Below are 16,346 nucleotides of genomic sequence, written 5' to 3'. Positions count from 1 at the left end.
GTGCAACCTGAAAGAAGAGTCAGAACTCCCAGTTACTAATTTACTGATTTATATGGAGGATTGTGGGGTATGTTTGTTGTTCTGCTTCCATGGCAGCAGACAGAAACAGCTGGACTTCTGGGCCTCAGGAAGTTTTTGAGGAAACTTTCAAAGTTTTAGTCACACTGATAATTTTTATGCTTTAGAGTTTTGTTTTTTTGAAGGTTTTATTCTTGTTGTTATTGAAAACAACGTTCATGGCAAATGCACATCAATGTCACCCTGCTGTGTTTGATTTCAAACTGGGCAAATGTGAGAGTAACACTCTCAGTTCTGCTTCCCGTTTTGAAACGTTTGAATATTCCTGTGAGGTTTGAGGAAAGAATAAGGCTGAGAAAAGCCAAAACCTAACATTAAAAATCTGTTTCTGCTCTGTAGTTTCTGTCTGTGGAGCTGCACACTCAGGGCTGTGAGTTTATCTCACAGTTAACTTATCTGCTCACATCTCAGGGTTAGCAGTGTTTTCCTGTTACTCTTGCCTTTTTTTTTGTGTAGCTTTCTAGACTTGTGTTTGCTAGTAAGATACATGCTGGAGCTCAAAGCTGTTCAGCAGTTTTAGATCTGTATCTCTGTTGTGCAGCCGTTTGTTCTCTGCAGTGGTGAGTGCACATGAGAAGAACAGGGGTTTGGTTTAATAAATCTCCCTGCATCAGTTCCTGAAGTAAGTGCTGTAAGGACGGTCTCATTCCCCAGGGACAAAGTGCAGTACCTCAGAGCTCTGCCTCTTTGGGTTCTAATTGTGGTAATTAACATGGACATTAGGAAATAATTTAAAGCATATAAGTTTGAAGGCTGTTACTACAGATCTGGAAACCTTGAAGTTAGAGAATTTGAGGAGCAGCTGCAGAGAATCCTTTTTTACACATAATTTAGATTTTACATTACTATAACAATCAGGTTTTTTTCCCCAGTGTTCTGTATTAGAATTTCTAGTTACAAAAGAAACCAAACTCTGATTCCAGAGATACCTTTTTTTGAAATCTTTATGCTGGCTTCATTACTTTTACATCTATTGTAAATGATACAAATAAATAACTTTAATCTGTTGACTAATGGAATTTTTCTTTTTAATCAGTTGTGGGTTTTGGAGTTTTGGTTTGTTTTTTTTTTTGTCTTACAGGAACTTGCCCCTGGCTATTGCAGTGTCTATGCCAATTGTGACTATTATCTATATTATGACCAATATAGCTTACTATACGGTGCTGGATGCTCAGGCTGTTCTCTCTAGTGATGCTGTTGCAGTGGTAAGTTGACCAAGTATTACAAACGAGTGTTTGAGATAGCTTAAAATATCATTGGTAAGGGTATGAGCAAAAACCAGATTCAGTATTGAGCATCAGCACACTAAGTTTATTGGCAAGATTCACTCTATTACTTACGGGATAGTTAAGGCACACCAAGGAGAAACAAGCGACAACAAAACCAAATACAATCCAGCAATCAAAACAAATGAACCGAGAACTATCCAGGTGCCTGTGTGTGTGAATGTGTGAGTTTGAAGAAAGGATGGTAAGGAATGCAGCCCTGAAGCTTAACAGCACTCAGACATAACAGTACTTTAACTTAACTTACACCTCAAGCTTCAGCTTTAACTTAACGTTAACGATTTAACAGTTGAATAGTACTTAGCAGCACTTAGCCTAATTTACTGCTTCTAGGTCGGATTCAGCAATTTAACAAAAGAACAACACTTAGCAGCATTTAACTTAGCTTATAACTTAACCTTACTTACAGGCTTAACATACTGAGATATCTAAGGTACTTAAACATCTAAGAAAGCAGTATTTCTCCCAGATTTCTTATTGCATATGTGCACGTTTGTGCACTCAGACAGAAGGAATCAGTGCAAACATGGTACCTGTGAAGAATTCCCCTCAGAGCTCGGTCATGTACTCACTTCAGATGCCTTTGCATCTCCCAGCGGGCGAAGGGTCAGGCCTCGAGGAGTTACTTAATCCAGACAAATCTAAAAGCCACTAAAATCACAGTCCACTGTCTGTCCTGATTTCTGTAAAGCAACACAAGGTTTTCCCTAAAAAAATTTGGAAAATAGGCTCCTTTGACAGGAATGAAATTCCTGTCTATCCACTAAAAAAATGAATGAAATCCAACCTATCCACTAAGAACATTCTGTGCCTGCTCTACTGCTCCTGGCCCTTCTCCTCACAGAGGTTTGTACAGCTGGATGCTGAATGGGATCAGGAAAAGTGACCCACCGTGGCAGACTGAGGGAGGGATTCCCTGGGGGCCCGCCCACCTCATCTTCCTGAACGCAGCAAGTGGCAGCACTGCAGCAGCATTGGTGCCCACATAAAGGAAGGGAGATGGAATGCACGAACCTTACTGCACATGTGAAGCCCGGGCCTAAATTTTTGTGATTTTTTGTATGCTTCATTGAGTTGTTCTTTGAGATTGTTTTTTTACCACGAGTGAGTATATATTTATCTTTGAGTCCATGTATACATTTATGTATATATACATGCTGTGCAGCTTTACATGAAACTGTCATACTAAGAACTGGACAGATCAGATTTTCCTCTCTGCTATGGGATGTATCTGAAGATTAAGGAGAAAAAATGAAGACTTAAAAATTATGTAAAGTCCTTAGTCAATCTAATTGCATACAGATATGCTGAGTGACCAATATGAATGAAAAAGTATGTTTGTGAGTTCTAAAGTTATTTTAGATGTTTTATTTGTTGGGCTAATTTTAATGGAACTTCAAGAATGTTACAGATTTCTGGAAATCTAAACATTTAATTTTTCACGCTATCTCAGGTTTGGCAAATACTTGAATTTAAAAGCCAAACTAAGGCTCTATCTAAAGGCATTTTTACTGAGATGTCTCATCAGCTGGCAAACAATGCTCTTCTGATTGCTACTTTCATCTCTTTTAGAATGGTGAGGTAAAAGTGCAGCTGAAATTTAATATTTAACACGTGAAGATTCCTTCTCACTGATATAAACAATTGCCCAGTTTAATGAAACCAGCTTTAAACTTGATCTGCTAAGACATTAGCAAAGTGTGGGGTCCTCTGGAAGGATGTCTTGAATGGAGGAGTTGACACTGAGGACCTGATATGTGCATGACATGTACATTGCACTATGTGCAAAGTGAGGTTGGGTTGCAGCAGGGGAGTGTAGCATGTGTGCTCATGTAGTTCATCTTCTAATTTAGCCTGTTCTGAAAGGGGAGCTCCTTTTAGTGCTGAAGCTAAACTATGTGAACCTAAAAGCAGTAAGTGGCAGTAATTTGGAGAATTGCTTCAAAAGTGCACTTGCAGTTCAAATTCAAATACTTAACTGGGGGGAGAGGAGGGGAAGAGCTAATGGCTGTGTTTGAAAAGCCTCCTATAACACAAAAATGTAAAAATCGTGATGGTGAAATTTCTCTGGGTGGTGGAAGAGAGTTTTATCCTCAGTGGACTCTTTAAGAAGACTTAGGGCATTTTATTCAGTGGATGAATGAAAGAAAGGAGGTGAGAATTAAGCTATTAAAAAATCTGAAAATGAGCAACTTTCATCTGTTCAGATATTCTACATGTGATACAAGATATAGATTACTTAGTGCCCTTTATACTTGGTGAAAGTTGGTGTAGGCTGAAAATTACATTAATGAATTTTTAAAGAAACATGGCAGTAATATTTCTTCATTTTAGAGTCTCTGGTGTAGTCAAGCAGCAGTTACATTTCATCCTCCTTGTTGCTATTTTGGGAAGAATGAAGTAGCTTTCTCCTTTTCAGTGAAGAGATGGGATGAAGCTATTTCCAGTTCCCGAATGGACTAAAAGTTCTGAGTAAAAGAAGTATGAGTATGTCTTTCTACATCATCTTGTGTGGTCTTTTTCTTGGTGGCTGTGAGGCAAAAGAAATCATACCAAGGGATTATGTGGGAAAAAAGAAGATAAAGTGTCCTTCTTTTATATCACTGGCTTCATGTGGTATAGTCCCAGTGTTGGGGCTAAGAAACTGATCTTTTAAAGCTTTTTTGTTGAAGAAATTTAAGTGATACAGCCAGCAGTTAGCTTAAAAGTTCTGCAGATGCTCTTCAGATGGTTGCTCATGTCAAATCACTCACTTTTTCAATGATTCCTGTCAGAGTTTCACAGTTGACTTCTGTTTTACCTCCTTATGCAAGCCATCACAACCTTTGCTATTAAGTTTTATGCACATGAAAATTACTCTGTAGCCCAAACACAAATAAAGAAGAGCAGACATTTTATCTCATCTTTTCCTGTCACTGAACAACCCTTTTTTTGTTATCTGTGACTGCTATTGTGTTTTTTGTTTGTGAAAGTGTCCACTTTCTCCATAAGCACTTTCTGGGTTGTTTTGTCTCGTGACAGGAAATGTACTGGCTGCTAGTGCACAGCTTGTTACTTGCTTCCTGTTTGGTCATATCTGTGAGTCTTGATTGAGTTCTACAATAGCTGGTATTTGGCAGCTTACTTCTTTTACTTGGAAGAACTAAAACTGGTTGAAGCAAAGGGTTGTCCTGCATAGCCAGCTGTCATCTTTCTTGGAGCTGTAAAACTTTGTCAGTAAACTGGGGATAAAGAGGATGACTTCAGTTACATCTTTGAATATCATCTCGTGAGTGCAGTGTGGATCAGTCAGTTCACCCTGGTGCTCTCGTATTCTAGAGCAGGCTTGCTTTGCTTTGCCATGCTCCCTCAATGAACTGCAATGTGGGAGGCTGTGTGTTTTAGCTGTTTTATTCTTCTTTGGTGTATAGTTGAATAAATGTTGAGTATCTTTTTTCTAACTGAATTCAGACAGAAGTTTTTTAGTTCTTCTTAGACCTTTTGGGTACTAATTCTCTTCTTTCATTGGCTTCACTGGCTTCTTTTCTGAAGAGGAAAATCTGCTTGTCCTTAGCCATCATTGTTGTGTTCCTCTTCTTTGCTTCCATGGGCACTTCCCAGTAAGGTTTCTTTGGATGAAGAGCACATTCCATACCTTACAACTGGAGAGCTCTTCATTAGGGGCAGGCAGTTACTTTTAGAATGAGAGTTGTTCACTAGGTTATTTGCCTTCTTTCTTGGAGCTGGCTGTAATTCGCTGCCAATGCAACACTCCCGATGCCAGCTACACGGAAATTCTCTGGCTTTGGAGTCCAAGCTGAAAAGCTGAGCTGAACTAGAGAATGCTATCTATATTATATTTTCAGTATGAGATGGGTCAGGGACTTGACAAACACTGAACTCTTGTTCTACAGCTAGCTATGAGAGATACTAAGAAGAGGATAAACACCTGAGAAGGTTTAGATTAAATATCTTCAGCACCTCCATGAAAATATAAATGGAACTGTTTAATTGTTGAAGCTGACATTGGAAATTTTAATGTGGGCTGTACAGAAGAGACATCTTACATGCAAATAGGGATGCATTATATTAATGCAGCAGAGTAGTGCTGGTTCTCTTGCCATAAGATTGTATTCAGTGACCTAAAAGTGAAGTGGAAATTTTATGCTGGACCTTTTACTGCATTGGTACCTTTTTCTCCCAGCAAAGGCGTTGCCAATAATACGAGAGAATTATGTCTGAGTAGAATTGATCAACTGCATGGTAACTGAAACTAGAATTACAGAAGACACATTTAAATTGTTTTCTTTTGCACCTTTACAGTTTTCTGGGTTTGGTTGATGTGCACTCTTTCCTTTCTTTTGATATATGTGACATTAAATCTGATTTGGTCAGTGGGGAGAGATGTCATACAGTATCCTGACAATGTAATCTATGGCAGTGGGAGAAAACTTCTGCTCAGGTGCTTTTTTTTTTCGCATGTGCAGCTTCCTGATTGCCATAAATCAAGAGTTTGTTTCTGTTAGGCAATAGCACCTTAGAGTCCTCAGAAGCTCAAAATTAAGAAAACACACTGTAGTTCTGACTGCCAGATCTTCCTGTAATGTGTGAATATATTATACTTCACCTCAAGAGAAATGTCGAAGCAGAATTAGTTGTGTTTCCAAAATACCAGTCATATCACTCATACATATATATATATATGTATATATACATATTTATATCCCCTTACTGCTCTGTGTGATTTTCAGGGTAAGAATGTTAATAGAATTTGGTCTGGAAAAGCTCCTGGACAATAAGATCTTGGAAAGAGTTACATGAAGCGGCTCCGGAGATGCTTTTTAAACTTTCCTAATAGAAGCACCTCATAATCTTTGGTTACTTTTTTGGTATAAGTTTCTTATTCATGTTAGGCTACATTCTCTTTGCATTTCTCCATTTGTCCCTCCAGTCAATACTGTTTGGTGCTTTCCCAGCCTCACATGTGCTTGTGGCTCCATATGCTCTCAGAGTAGTCTGACATTTCCTGTGTGCTTCTAAATGCACTTCTCGTGTGCAGCTAAGTGTGATGAATGAAACAGTTCTCATCTTGTGATTTGTAATATGAATGTGAGTCTTGCTACTCATCAATGTGCCTGAACTACTGAGTGTGAGGCAGTAGCCTGTGTACTTTGTTGTGGCAGCTCTTGATGCTTGAATTTCTGCTGCTTTTAGTTCAACCTGTTTGTACAGAGCTGTTGTTTGGACCTTTAAAAGGACAAAAAAGTGTTCTTGCAAACCATTCACAATTTACCAGCTGATGATCATGAGATCAAACTAACCCAAGACAAAAATAAAATGTAGTTTAATCAGTCATTCATGCCTTGAAACAAAACAGTAACTCAGTTTTTTGACCATTCTTCTGGGAGTAATGTAACATTTTAGTCATGATGAAATAAGGGCAGTTCAGCTGAGAAGTGCATGGCTGGAAGGCCTCTTTCTTCATCATTATTCCCTGATGATGGTTTGAAAAAAAAAATCAGAACTAAAGAGAACAATTCCAGGTGCATGTCCTACAGTGTGCATGTATCTATGTATACCTTACATATTCGATGGATGGGAGGGCATAAAAGAACTTTATCTGTAATTGCAAGTGTTACATCAGCAATTCTCTGAATTCTCTGTTTCCAAGCTGTTAGAAGCAGTTATAATTCAAGTCCGGACTACAGGACTTCTCAGACTATAGCAGAGATGACAATTTAATCTCTTAATCCTTCTTGCTCTTTAGACTTTCTCAGAAGAATCCTGAGATGATATCCATCCCCATAGTGGTGGCTTTCTCCTGTTATGGTGGACTAAATGTTTCTGCTTATAGCTGCCTCCAGGTAGGCTCCTCTGTCATCCTCCGCATACCTTTGTGAATGCTCCATTCTTTCCTCCATTGCCAGCTCATTTGTTTTTGTAAATACACTTCACAACGCCCAGAAGTAGTGGTAGTTAAAGTAGAATTGGTGAGAAGCTCGGCTCAGAGCCCAGGCCTGGCTCATTGTGGAGGATCCACGACTGTACAATTGTGGTTTTAGCAGAAAGGTGCCACTAACTCTTCTACTTTTCCCTCCCCCCTTCCCTTCTTGGTGCAGCGCACTCATTGTGTGTGCTTGATAACTTGATTTCTGGTTGTACTTTTCTCTGCCCTGCCTTCTTACTCAAAATAATCCTCTGATATGCATGCAGTGAATGTTAAATGTGGCTGCTTTTACTTAGACTTCAGTAACTCTTTTAGCAAAAAACACTGTGGAGATCTTTGTTCACAAGAGACTGTAGCTGAGCTTTAGAGAAGACATTTCTTGGCATCTGTTGAAAGGAGGGTACTGAAGGATTTGTAAATTTATACTCAAGTGTCTGAGTAATAGTACTGAACTTGGCTGATTTTTGTTATAAATGAAGGTGAAACCCTGTCAGAAAACACCTGCCTAAAGGTAGGTGGGTCTTTATGTTCATGTTAAGCTGGTTCATATCAATAGATAGATTAACCAAACTTTAGGTACCCTTCAACTTTGTTTTGCTGAAAAATCATTTTGCAGGCAGATCTACTTGGCAAACCCAACTGAACTTTTTTTAAATGATTCTCAATTAAAATAATCTTTTGCATTGCCTCACTGCAAGTTTAGCTCTTGAAGTTTCTCCACCCTTTGCTCTGTCAGGAATCCCAACTACAACATTAGAAAGTACATTGGAAATGACAGTGTTTGTTAGAGACTGTCACTACATTCATTACTCTCTCTTTTGAAGAGTCTGACCTTTACAGCTCTAGAGAAATCACTTATTTAGGCTTTGAGCTGGATTAAAGCCTAAAAGTTGAGGTAGAACGTAGTCTGCATCCAGAATACATTGAATCTGTAGCATTTTGATCTGTATATAATTTGTGGGTTTTACTGTTCATATGAACGATTGTTGTTTTCCAAGATGTGTGAAACAGTTATTAGCATATCCTAGAACAATTGGATATAGGTTACAGGATGCAAATAGCCTTTGAGTTAGTCCTGCACCTGCCATTCACACTGGCCCATTACCAGATGTTTCAAAAGGAAATGGAAAATGCTTGTAAATAACATCTTTGGGGGGAAAGAATTCTCCAAATTATGTATTAGCTAATTTGCATCCTTCAGCGTAAGATTACATTCATAGATTTTTTTCTCTCTTCTTTAGCTTCAGTTGTTAATACTATTTATCTAAATGCTTATCCTTTAGGCAATTTTACTAAACATTTTAATTCTCTAACATCTTGTTCTGTATCTTAACTTTCTATATTAAACCAAAAAATCCTCCAGGAGTTTTGTGCTGGCAATTTCACTTACTGTTTGGCTTCAGAAATCAGCAGTTCAGGTTTAAATATTCCTTTAAGATATTATAATAATTGCTTATTAGAATTTTCGTCTTGTCCTCATTCTTGTTCTGGAGGAGTTGTCTTAATTAATTGACTGGATTATAATGAATTACATCCTGCTTCAGGGGACTGGGTTTCTCAGAGCTGCATTTAGGTGCAATAAGGATCTGAGAGAAGATCTTTGGTTTCTAGGAATTAATTAGGCTTGAGCAGCAGAAATCTTTTATATACAGTCATGTGAATTATTAGTTGCAGATTCAGTTGGCTGAAAATGTAATCCTTGGTATACAGAACACATTTCTTATGGAATGGTCTAATACTAAACTGATGTTCTGATTTCAGCATGAAATAGAATACGTACGTGGACTAGTTCTTTTATTCTTTTCTCATGTTATTTTTTATAATATCTGTAGGAATCTGTGTGCATTTTTCCATCCCTGTGTTGAAACTCCATTTTGAGGGGAGCTGTGCTAAGATGGATAAACTAAAAGTGCTCGGGAAGTGAGGTGCCTTTCTGAGAAGCAGGGTGACACAGCTGGTGCATTGACTTTGAGCCTTTAGGGAAGGTTCCATTGAAGTGGAGATTTTGCATTGTCCTTTGGCAGCAGGAAATCCTGTCTGCCTTTGAGGCTCGACTAAATTACACAAAAGGATGGAACATTCTGCATTTTAATGTAAATGATGGTACACAGCAGAGTTGGATTCTCACCCAAAACCTGGATAATGTTCTGGACAAAGCACTTTTTCAATGCAGACAAAAGAACAGGAAACTGGCTGGCCAAACCTTGGTTTATGAATTTCTCAGCATTCTTGAGGCTTAAAGATTGATCTTATATACAGGGTTTTTTCTCATGAAAATCAAACAGTCATGTAACAAAAAAAACCCAAACCAACTATATTAAGTCTCTTAGGCTTTTTTGACCTATGAAAATACTAAGAAAACAGATCCTAATGCACTGCTATTGATGATCTGGTTCCTGAAGTAATTACATCAAAATTTGACCACTTTTAAATAGAGATAACTTCATATGGTACAGATAAAGGCCAGTTCTGAGTGTTTATCACCTTTGATGGAGCTCCTTAGCTCATAAGTGTTATGATGAAGACCAGTGCATTGAAGGGGAGGTGAAGGGCAAGGTGTTTAAAAATACTAAAATACTAAAAACTGAAGAAAATTTTTATAATAGACAAACCTGCAGAAAGCTGAATTACTATCTATGCTTTTTATTTCTGAGGATCTTGAAATGTATAAAGCAAGAGAGAGATAAGAAAGTGATTTAGAGAAAGGTTCATAAAAGCTTTAGATTACTGCTGCTTGCTAAGGTATGAAGTGTTCAGATCTTTGTTGGAACACTGCTTATACATGAGACTGTACCTTTCTGTTTCCTTAAATAGTGACTTCATGCTGTCTAATGTAGACATGATTTTTTTGCTACCATGACTGTTGGTTTGCTTCTGTGAAAGAAATCATAGGAGAGGTTTAGTTCTGTGTGGGTGGAATTGGGATGGGTAGGAAGGCTTCCACCCATGTCCTCTGAAGTCAGCGTGAGGGAATTTGTGCCTAACTTGATGCTAATGTGCAGATATGTACAATGCTCCGACCAAGATGGGAGGTAGAATACCTGTCAGTCTGCATGAATTACATTTCCTCATGTTTCAGATGTGTTATCTGATACTCTATGTCCGTCTCCCTTTTTTCTCCGTCCAGGAGATTGAACAGAATAGACTAGGACAGTATATTGCAAATTAGCCATTTTTGTTTTAGATCCAAGATTGCTGGCAATCAGTGGCTCTTACCACTTGCTGTGAAATTTTGATGTTCCTGACTTCTTGGTTTCAGAGCTCTACCATGGACAATCACCACAGTTTCCTGCAGTATTGTCTAGCAACATCAACTATTGAGAAGCTGATAACTTGTTCTTTCATTTGCCCAGCTGTGAGAATAGAGCCCAGGGACTCTGCCAGTGGAGCTAAACGAAAGATATTGCTTGGGAAACTGCAAAAAAAGGAAAACAAAATAGATTGTTAGAATAGTATCTGTGAACAGTAGGTGTGATGTTGGCTGTAGTTATTCACTGCAATATGACACTTCCCTCTTTGGTTAGGTAATATTTTTAGTAATCCAAAAATGTTCACTTGTATTCTGTAGGTCAGTTAAGTAATAAAATATATTAGGATTGAGAAGAAAATTCTCAAAACATTTTGTTTTCCTTTGTGAGCCTTATTTCTGTGAGCAGAAAATGTGACTTCAGATGCTTGGCTAAAGAAGTTTGTGCTTATTTAGAATTCATAAATAAATAAGAAAGCTGTGTGATTCTTTGTGTTGCATTATGAACTGTCCTTACTATGTTACTATTTTTCCATCCAAGCATATTACAAAAGCTCTGGTGTCATTGTTTTACACATTTTTTTTTTTTGCAGATATTTTCATGTTTCCTTTTCTTTTCCCTTTCATCAGACATTTGCTGACCGAGTATTTGGTATATTCAGCTGGACAATTCCCATTGCTGTAGCCTTTTCTTGTTTTGGTGGACTTAATGCTTCAATTCTAGCATCATCAAGGTAGTGCATATCTCCTTCAGTTTGACAAATATTCGTAAATCTTTTTACATGTTACTATTTCTGATCTATTATGAGAGAGGCAAAAATACTTTTAAAATTGAACCTATAATGAATAGCCACAATAGAACAACTGATCTGAATAAACCTCTGTGTGTGTGTGTAGATACACCCTTAACACTGCCTTGTTTCCCCAAAGCATTTCTGAGTGAATGCAGAGCATAATTATAAGATCAAATTAATTTTGTCTGTGTGGTGAGTCCTCAGGCCTTCTAATTGTTTGCATAATTCTAGCAAGTTTGTATTTTCAAATGTATTTATCTAAAACTTACTGACCTTTTAAAATCAATGTTTTAAAACTCTGCACTTGGAAAAACTTGCTACTGCTATGAAGCTGCAATCAGAAACCTTAGGATGTTGTGTAGAACCTTTTCTTTTAGCAAGGATTGTTGATGTAACTAGCAAAAGTTTTAAATAGATTTATTCAGGCATTTTAATATTCTTCCTGTCCATTGAATGAATTTGCAATGCCTCTGTTGAGAAGAAATATAATCATTTGGTGAAGCAGTCAATATAGAACAGTAGATAATAAAATTGTGTGTGTTTGTTTTTTGAGCGTGTAGTTGAGTGATCCCATTATTTTAGGGACATGGGAATCCCTTCTGGTCAGCATTGAAAACTATTCTTCCCTAAGCTGGAATGTCTTCAATAATGGCTCTTAGAATTTTGTGAAACAATAGAAATTTGTTTCAGTTACTATAGATGTTGTCTATTTTACAAGTAGGATGATTTTTTAAAAAATGGCTGTTAACAGCATGTTTCTAAGAGCTTATCTATTTTTCAATGGGTGTTTTACAGTACATCTTTATGAGAAGGGTTGAATCCAAGTTCCAGTTTAAAGGGCAGAAATTCAGTGTTGTAAATATTTATTTTGACTGGTGTTATTCTTTGATTTTCTGTAATATATTCTCTCTTGCCCGTGATCTCAACATGTGTTCTACTGCTTTTTTCAGGCTATTTTTTGTAGGATCTCGGGAAGGTCACCTCCCTGATCTGTTGTCAATGATCCACATAAAGAGGTTCACACCTGTGCCAGCACTGCTCTTCAATGCAAGTTGTTATTGCTTTTCTTTTCAACTGATTAGATGGGACACACAGCACAGCTTCCCTCAAAATGGAGCTTCTTCACAGGGCTAGATAAATGTACACAAATATATATGTATAAAAAAATAACATGAGAAAAGAATAAAAGAACTAGTCCATGTATATATTCTATTTCATGCTGAAATCAGAACATCAGTTTAGCAGAAGGCCATGCCATAAGAACTGTGTTCTGTATACCATGGATTACAATGGATTGCATTTTCAGCCAACTGAAACTGCAGCTAATAATTGACATATTGTATATAAAAGATTTCTGCTGCTCAAGCCTAAATAATTCCTAGAATCCAAAGATCTTTTCTCAGATCCTTATTGCATCTAAATGCAGCTCTGAGAAACCCAGTCCCCTGAAGCAGAATGTAATATATTGGGATCAGTCAATGAATTAAGACAACTTTTCCAGAACAAGAATATGAATTATTTAAGGGAAAACTTAAAAAAAAATCACAAGAGACAAAATGTACTGTGGTCAATGCAATTGTTGACAGAGTGATTTTTTTGAGGCATAAAATTATGCCAAACACCAAGGAACATAAGGTGTTACTTAAAGGCAAAAACCAGCATGAACATTAAGTTTCAAACTTTTGGGTTCAGATTCTCACTCTTGTTCTTTTCTGACAGTGTTTTATGACGCTTATTTACCTGTGTGTGGAAGATGTCTTCCAGCTAATTAATTACTTCAGCTTCAGTTACTGGTTTTTTGTTGGTCTGTCCATTGCTGGGCAGTTATATCTACGTTGGAAAGAACCAGATCGGCCAAGACCTCTTAAGGTAATATTTATTGCACAATTCTTTAAATTCCCTGTCTTCCATAAAGTATAAAAGTGCTGTCTAAAATCTGGACCATACAAGTTAAGTCTAAAGGTTACAGATCAGGACATAAAGTGTGGTTTCCATTTGATGTTGTACCATCAAAGTTAGCTTGTCTGCTAGGTAAGAGAAGAGACTTGTGTCAGTATGCTCTATCAGTATATGAGAGTTCATCAAGTACCCCTTCTGTCTGCCCACTGGAGGATGTCTCAGTAGCCTGACATAGTAGTTAGCCTTTTATCTAGCAGCAGAAATCTCTGATTGGAAATGCTCAAGTGAAGTAATTCTGTTTGTGGACCACATTTAGCTCCGATGATATCTGATCCTCTAGTAACCTTCTCATACTTTAAGTTGACACTCTACTCAAAAAAGTCAGTAATTCTTGTTTCCCAAGTTTTGCTGGTTTTGTCTAAAACACTTCATGCCACCATACACTTTCTTTCAGCACAACAGTTACCATACTTGACTACTTTTGAAATTTATAGCAACAGTTCTGTTAAGAATAATTCTGCAATTTGCTTATGATCCTAAATAGCCAGGTATATGAGAGGAAGAGTAGGGAATTTTACAAAATGGATTTCAGAGAGAAAAGTCTGTATCATAATGTTTGTAACTATAGACAATGAATATTTCATTAACATTGTATTCTGTTTTTTCTGTCTGCAGCTGAGTTTGGCTTTCCCAATAATATTCTGTTTATGCACAGTATTTCTGGTGGTAGTGCCACTCTATAGTGACTTTTTAAATTCAGTAATTGGAATTGCCATTGCTTTATCTGGAATTCCATTCTTTTTCTTGGGAGTCTATTTACCTGCATCAAGGAGACCTCAATTTATTAACAAGTTTATAGGTAAGTTTCTTTGTTAGCTGGAGATGTTGTTAGAAAGGAGGAAGAGTAAATAGGTGACTCTTGCTCTGTTGATGGGAAGGGTTGTGGTGGGCTGACCCCAGCTGAGTACCCAGGGAGCCACTGGCTCACCAGCACCCCCAGCAGAACAGGGAGAACAAAGGTGGTGAAGTCAAAGAAAGTTAATAAGTGAAGTGGGGGAAAAACCCTGCTGCTGCAAGAGCTATGAGTCACACATCTCACAGGCAGTCCAGTGTGCAGCCAGTCTCCAAGCAACAGCTGTACGGGAAGGCACTCCCACAGGCAAACACTTCTTGCTCATCTCATTTCTATTGCTGAGCATGACATCAGATAGCACAAAATAGCCCTTTGCATAGTTTGGGTGAGCTGTCCTGGCCATCTTTCTGCCAGACTTCCTGCCTTCTCCCATCCTGCTGGCTGCAGGAAAAGCAGAGTAAGAGGAAAGAAAAGAAACCTGTGCAAACACTGTTCAGCAATAGCCAAAACATCAGAAAATAGTCTTTATGTTAAGCAAGATTGATGACTGTAAAAAGTGTGAACATTCTTGGTAGCACAAACTGTCCAGCTTTACTGAATCGGTTATTTGGAGATAGATTTTATGTCAGTAAAGAATGGAATTTTGCTTTCCCTTGAATTACAGTAATTTTTTCCATCGGTGCCCTTTTGTTATTGTTACTTTGTGAGATAGCCATGATAAGGGATGTGGTAAGGAAGGTTTCTAGCACAACCTTACCCTGAAAGCAGGATGTGGTGCTGCAGAAGTAGAATATATGTAAATACTCAGTAATCTTGTAGCTCTTCCTTGTGCTATTTTACTTTTTTTATTCCACCAATTTTACACTCATAGAGAAAAATTATTTTCCTTCAGTTACTTGGCAGGGTGCCTAAGAAGTAAAACACCTTAGGATACCAACAGAACCGTTTAAGATACTATCTGTTGAAAAAAGAAGAGTGGGACACAGTTATTGTACTAACTTTATTGTTTGTTTCCCTAAAGAGAAGTGAGACAGCATTCCTGACAGGTTTCATTAGTCAGATGTGTTTTGTGATTAGAGTTGAGATAGGTGGCTGTTGTTCTAATCTGTCTCCAATTTCTCTGCAGGTGCAGTCACACGATACATGCAGCTGCTCTGTTACTGTGTTTTAACAGAGATGGACCCAGATGAAGAAAAGAAGGTAGAAATCAAATCCAACTAAAGTTCAAAGCCATTACAAGAAGCAGGAGAGGATAAAGCAATTACACAAACGAAAGGGAAGAGGTGGAACTCTGGCAGACACAGAAAAACTGTTCGGTGGTCTTTCAGAAATGCTGAAAATGTTCTTACTTGCAGATGGACTCCAATGTGGATCATGCCCTCGTGTCATCCTAACGTGTGGCATGTTTTCAGGGCAGGTTTTCATTGGATGATGATGACCTACCCTTTACCTACTCACACAAGCTGTGTGTCAATACTGTTTCTTCTTCAGAATTGGTTTGAAAATGATAAGAGCTAATGGATCAAATTAGATTTCTGCAGAACCAGGTGGTGAAGTGATGCATTATTAAGTTAGATAAAACCCACTTTGACTCCAAAGACTAAGTCATTTCCAGCTTAATTCTGATGGATATATGCATGAAATTATTTGCTGTGCTCAGTTCTTATCCCAGAAGAAAACTGGTCACAACAAACCACTTCATTCGTTTTTCTGCTCCTAATGATAAATTAAGTTCTGCTCCATTATTTATAGACTGAACCAACCTTTCTCCCTTGAAGATTTTATTCTGTGTGCTACATGGAAATGTATCTGACTGTGACAAGGATTTAATCAGCAAAGCACCTTGGCACGAAAGATTTGATTAACGGTTGTTGATTTTTTTCTTGTTAACTCGTTAGTACTTTGTCAATTTCTGCTAGGTTTCATGAAACTTCCAAAATTAAAAGATACAGTTTGAAGCCTGTAAGCATTTGTTTGTGAACTGTTTCAGTGAAGACACAGTAACTGAGTTGCCTCAGAAGTCAGAAAATTCCCTTTATAAATTTCAGTGCTGTTCACTAGAAAGTGACCATCTAAAACCTCCCAGAAACCACTTTATTTTTTTTTTCCTTCTATAGCAGAATTTCTGTGGCAGATACTAGATGTTGACAGCTAAGTAGCAGGGAGAAAAACTAGAAATAAAAACAGAAGTAAAAGGTACTACCACAGCACCGAGATGCTAATTGGTAGTCTATGTAATTCCAAAGCTGTAAGCCTAAAGTCA

General features: G+C 37.8%; 1 protein-coding gene across 4 annotated transcripts in view; it reads left to right on the top strand.

The window, feature by feature from the left end:
• Nucleotides 1-16,049, top strand: part of SLC7A6 (solute carrier family 7 member 6) — a 29,555-nt gene extending 13,506 nt beyond the window's left edge. For 2 of the 4 annotated variants that reach the window (XM_014880788.2, XM_088171897.1), the window contains exons 5-10: nucleotides 1,160-1,283; nucleotides 11,168-11,271; nucleotides 12,282-12,378; nucleotides 13,051-13,200; nucleotides 13,906-14,089; nucleotides 15,210-16,049. In XM_014880788.2, the coding sequence (XP_014736274.1) occupies nucleotides 1,160-1,283; nucleotides 11,168-11,271; nucleotides 12,282-12,378; nucleotides 13,051-13,200; nucleotides 13,906-14,089; nucleotides 15,210-15,304 (754 nt within the window). In that variant the 3' untranslated portion in view covers nucleotides 15,305-16,049. Of the gene's footprint in view, nucleotides 1-1,159; nucleotides 1,284-7,110; nucleotides 7,208-11,167; nucleotides 11,272-12,281; nucleotides 12,379-13,050; nucleotides 13,201-13,905; nucleotides 14,090-15,209 lie in introns of all 4 variants that reach the window. The other 2 variants (XM_088171898.1, XM_088171899.1) reach the window with 2 other exon arrangements.
• Nucleotides 16,050-16,346: the final 297 nt, after the last annotated feature.

This window comes from Sturnus vulgaris, chromosome 12, assembly GCF_052056855.1.
Source record: "Sturnus vulgaris isolate bStuVul1 chromosome 12, bStuVul1.hap1, whole genome shotgun sequence".
Taxonomy (NCBI): domain Eukaryota; kingdom Metazoa; phylum Chordata; class Aves; order Passeriformes; family Sturnidae; genus Sturnus; species Sturnus vulgaris.
The sequence above is the reverse complement of the archived record's forward strand: the minus strand, read 5'-3'. Positions and strand labels throughout refer to the sequence as shown.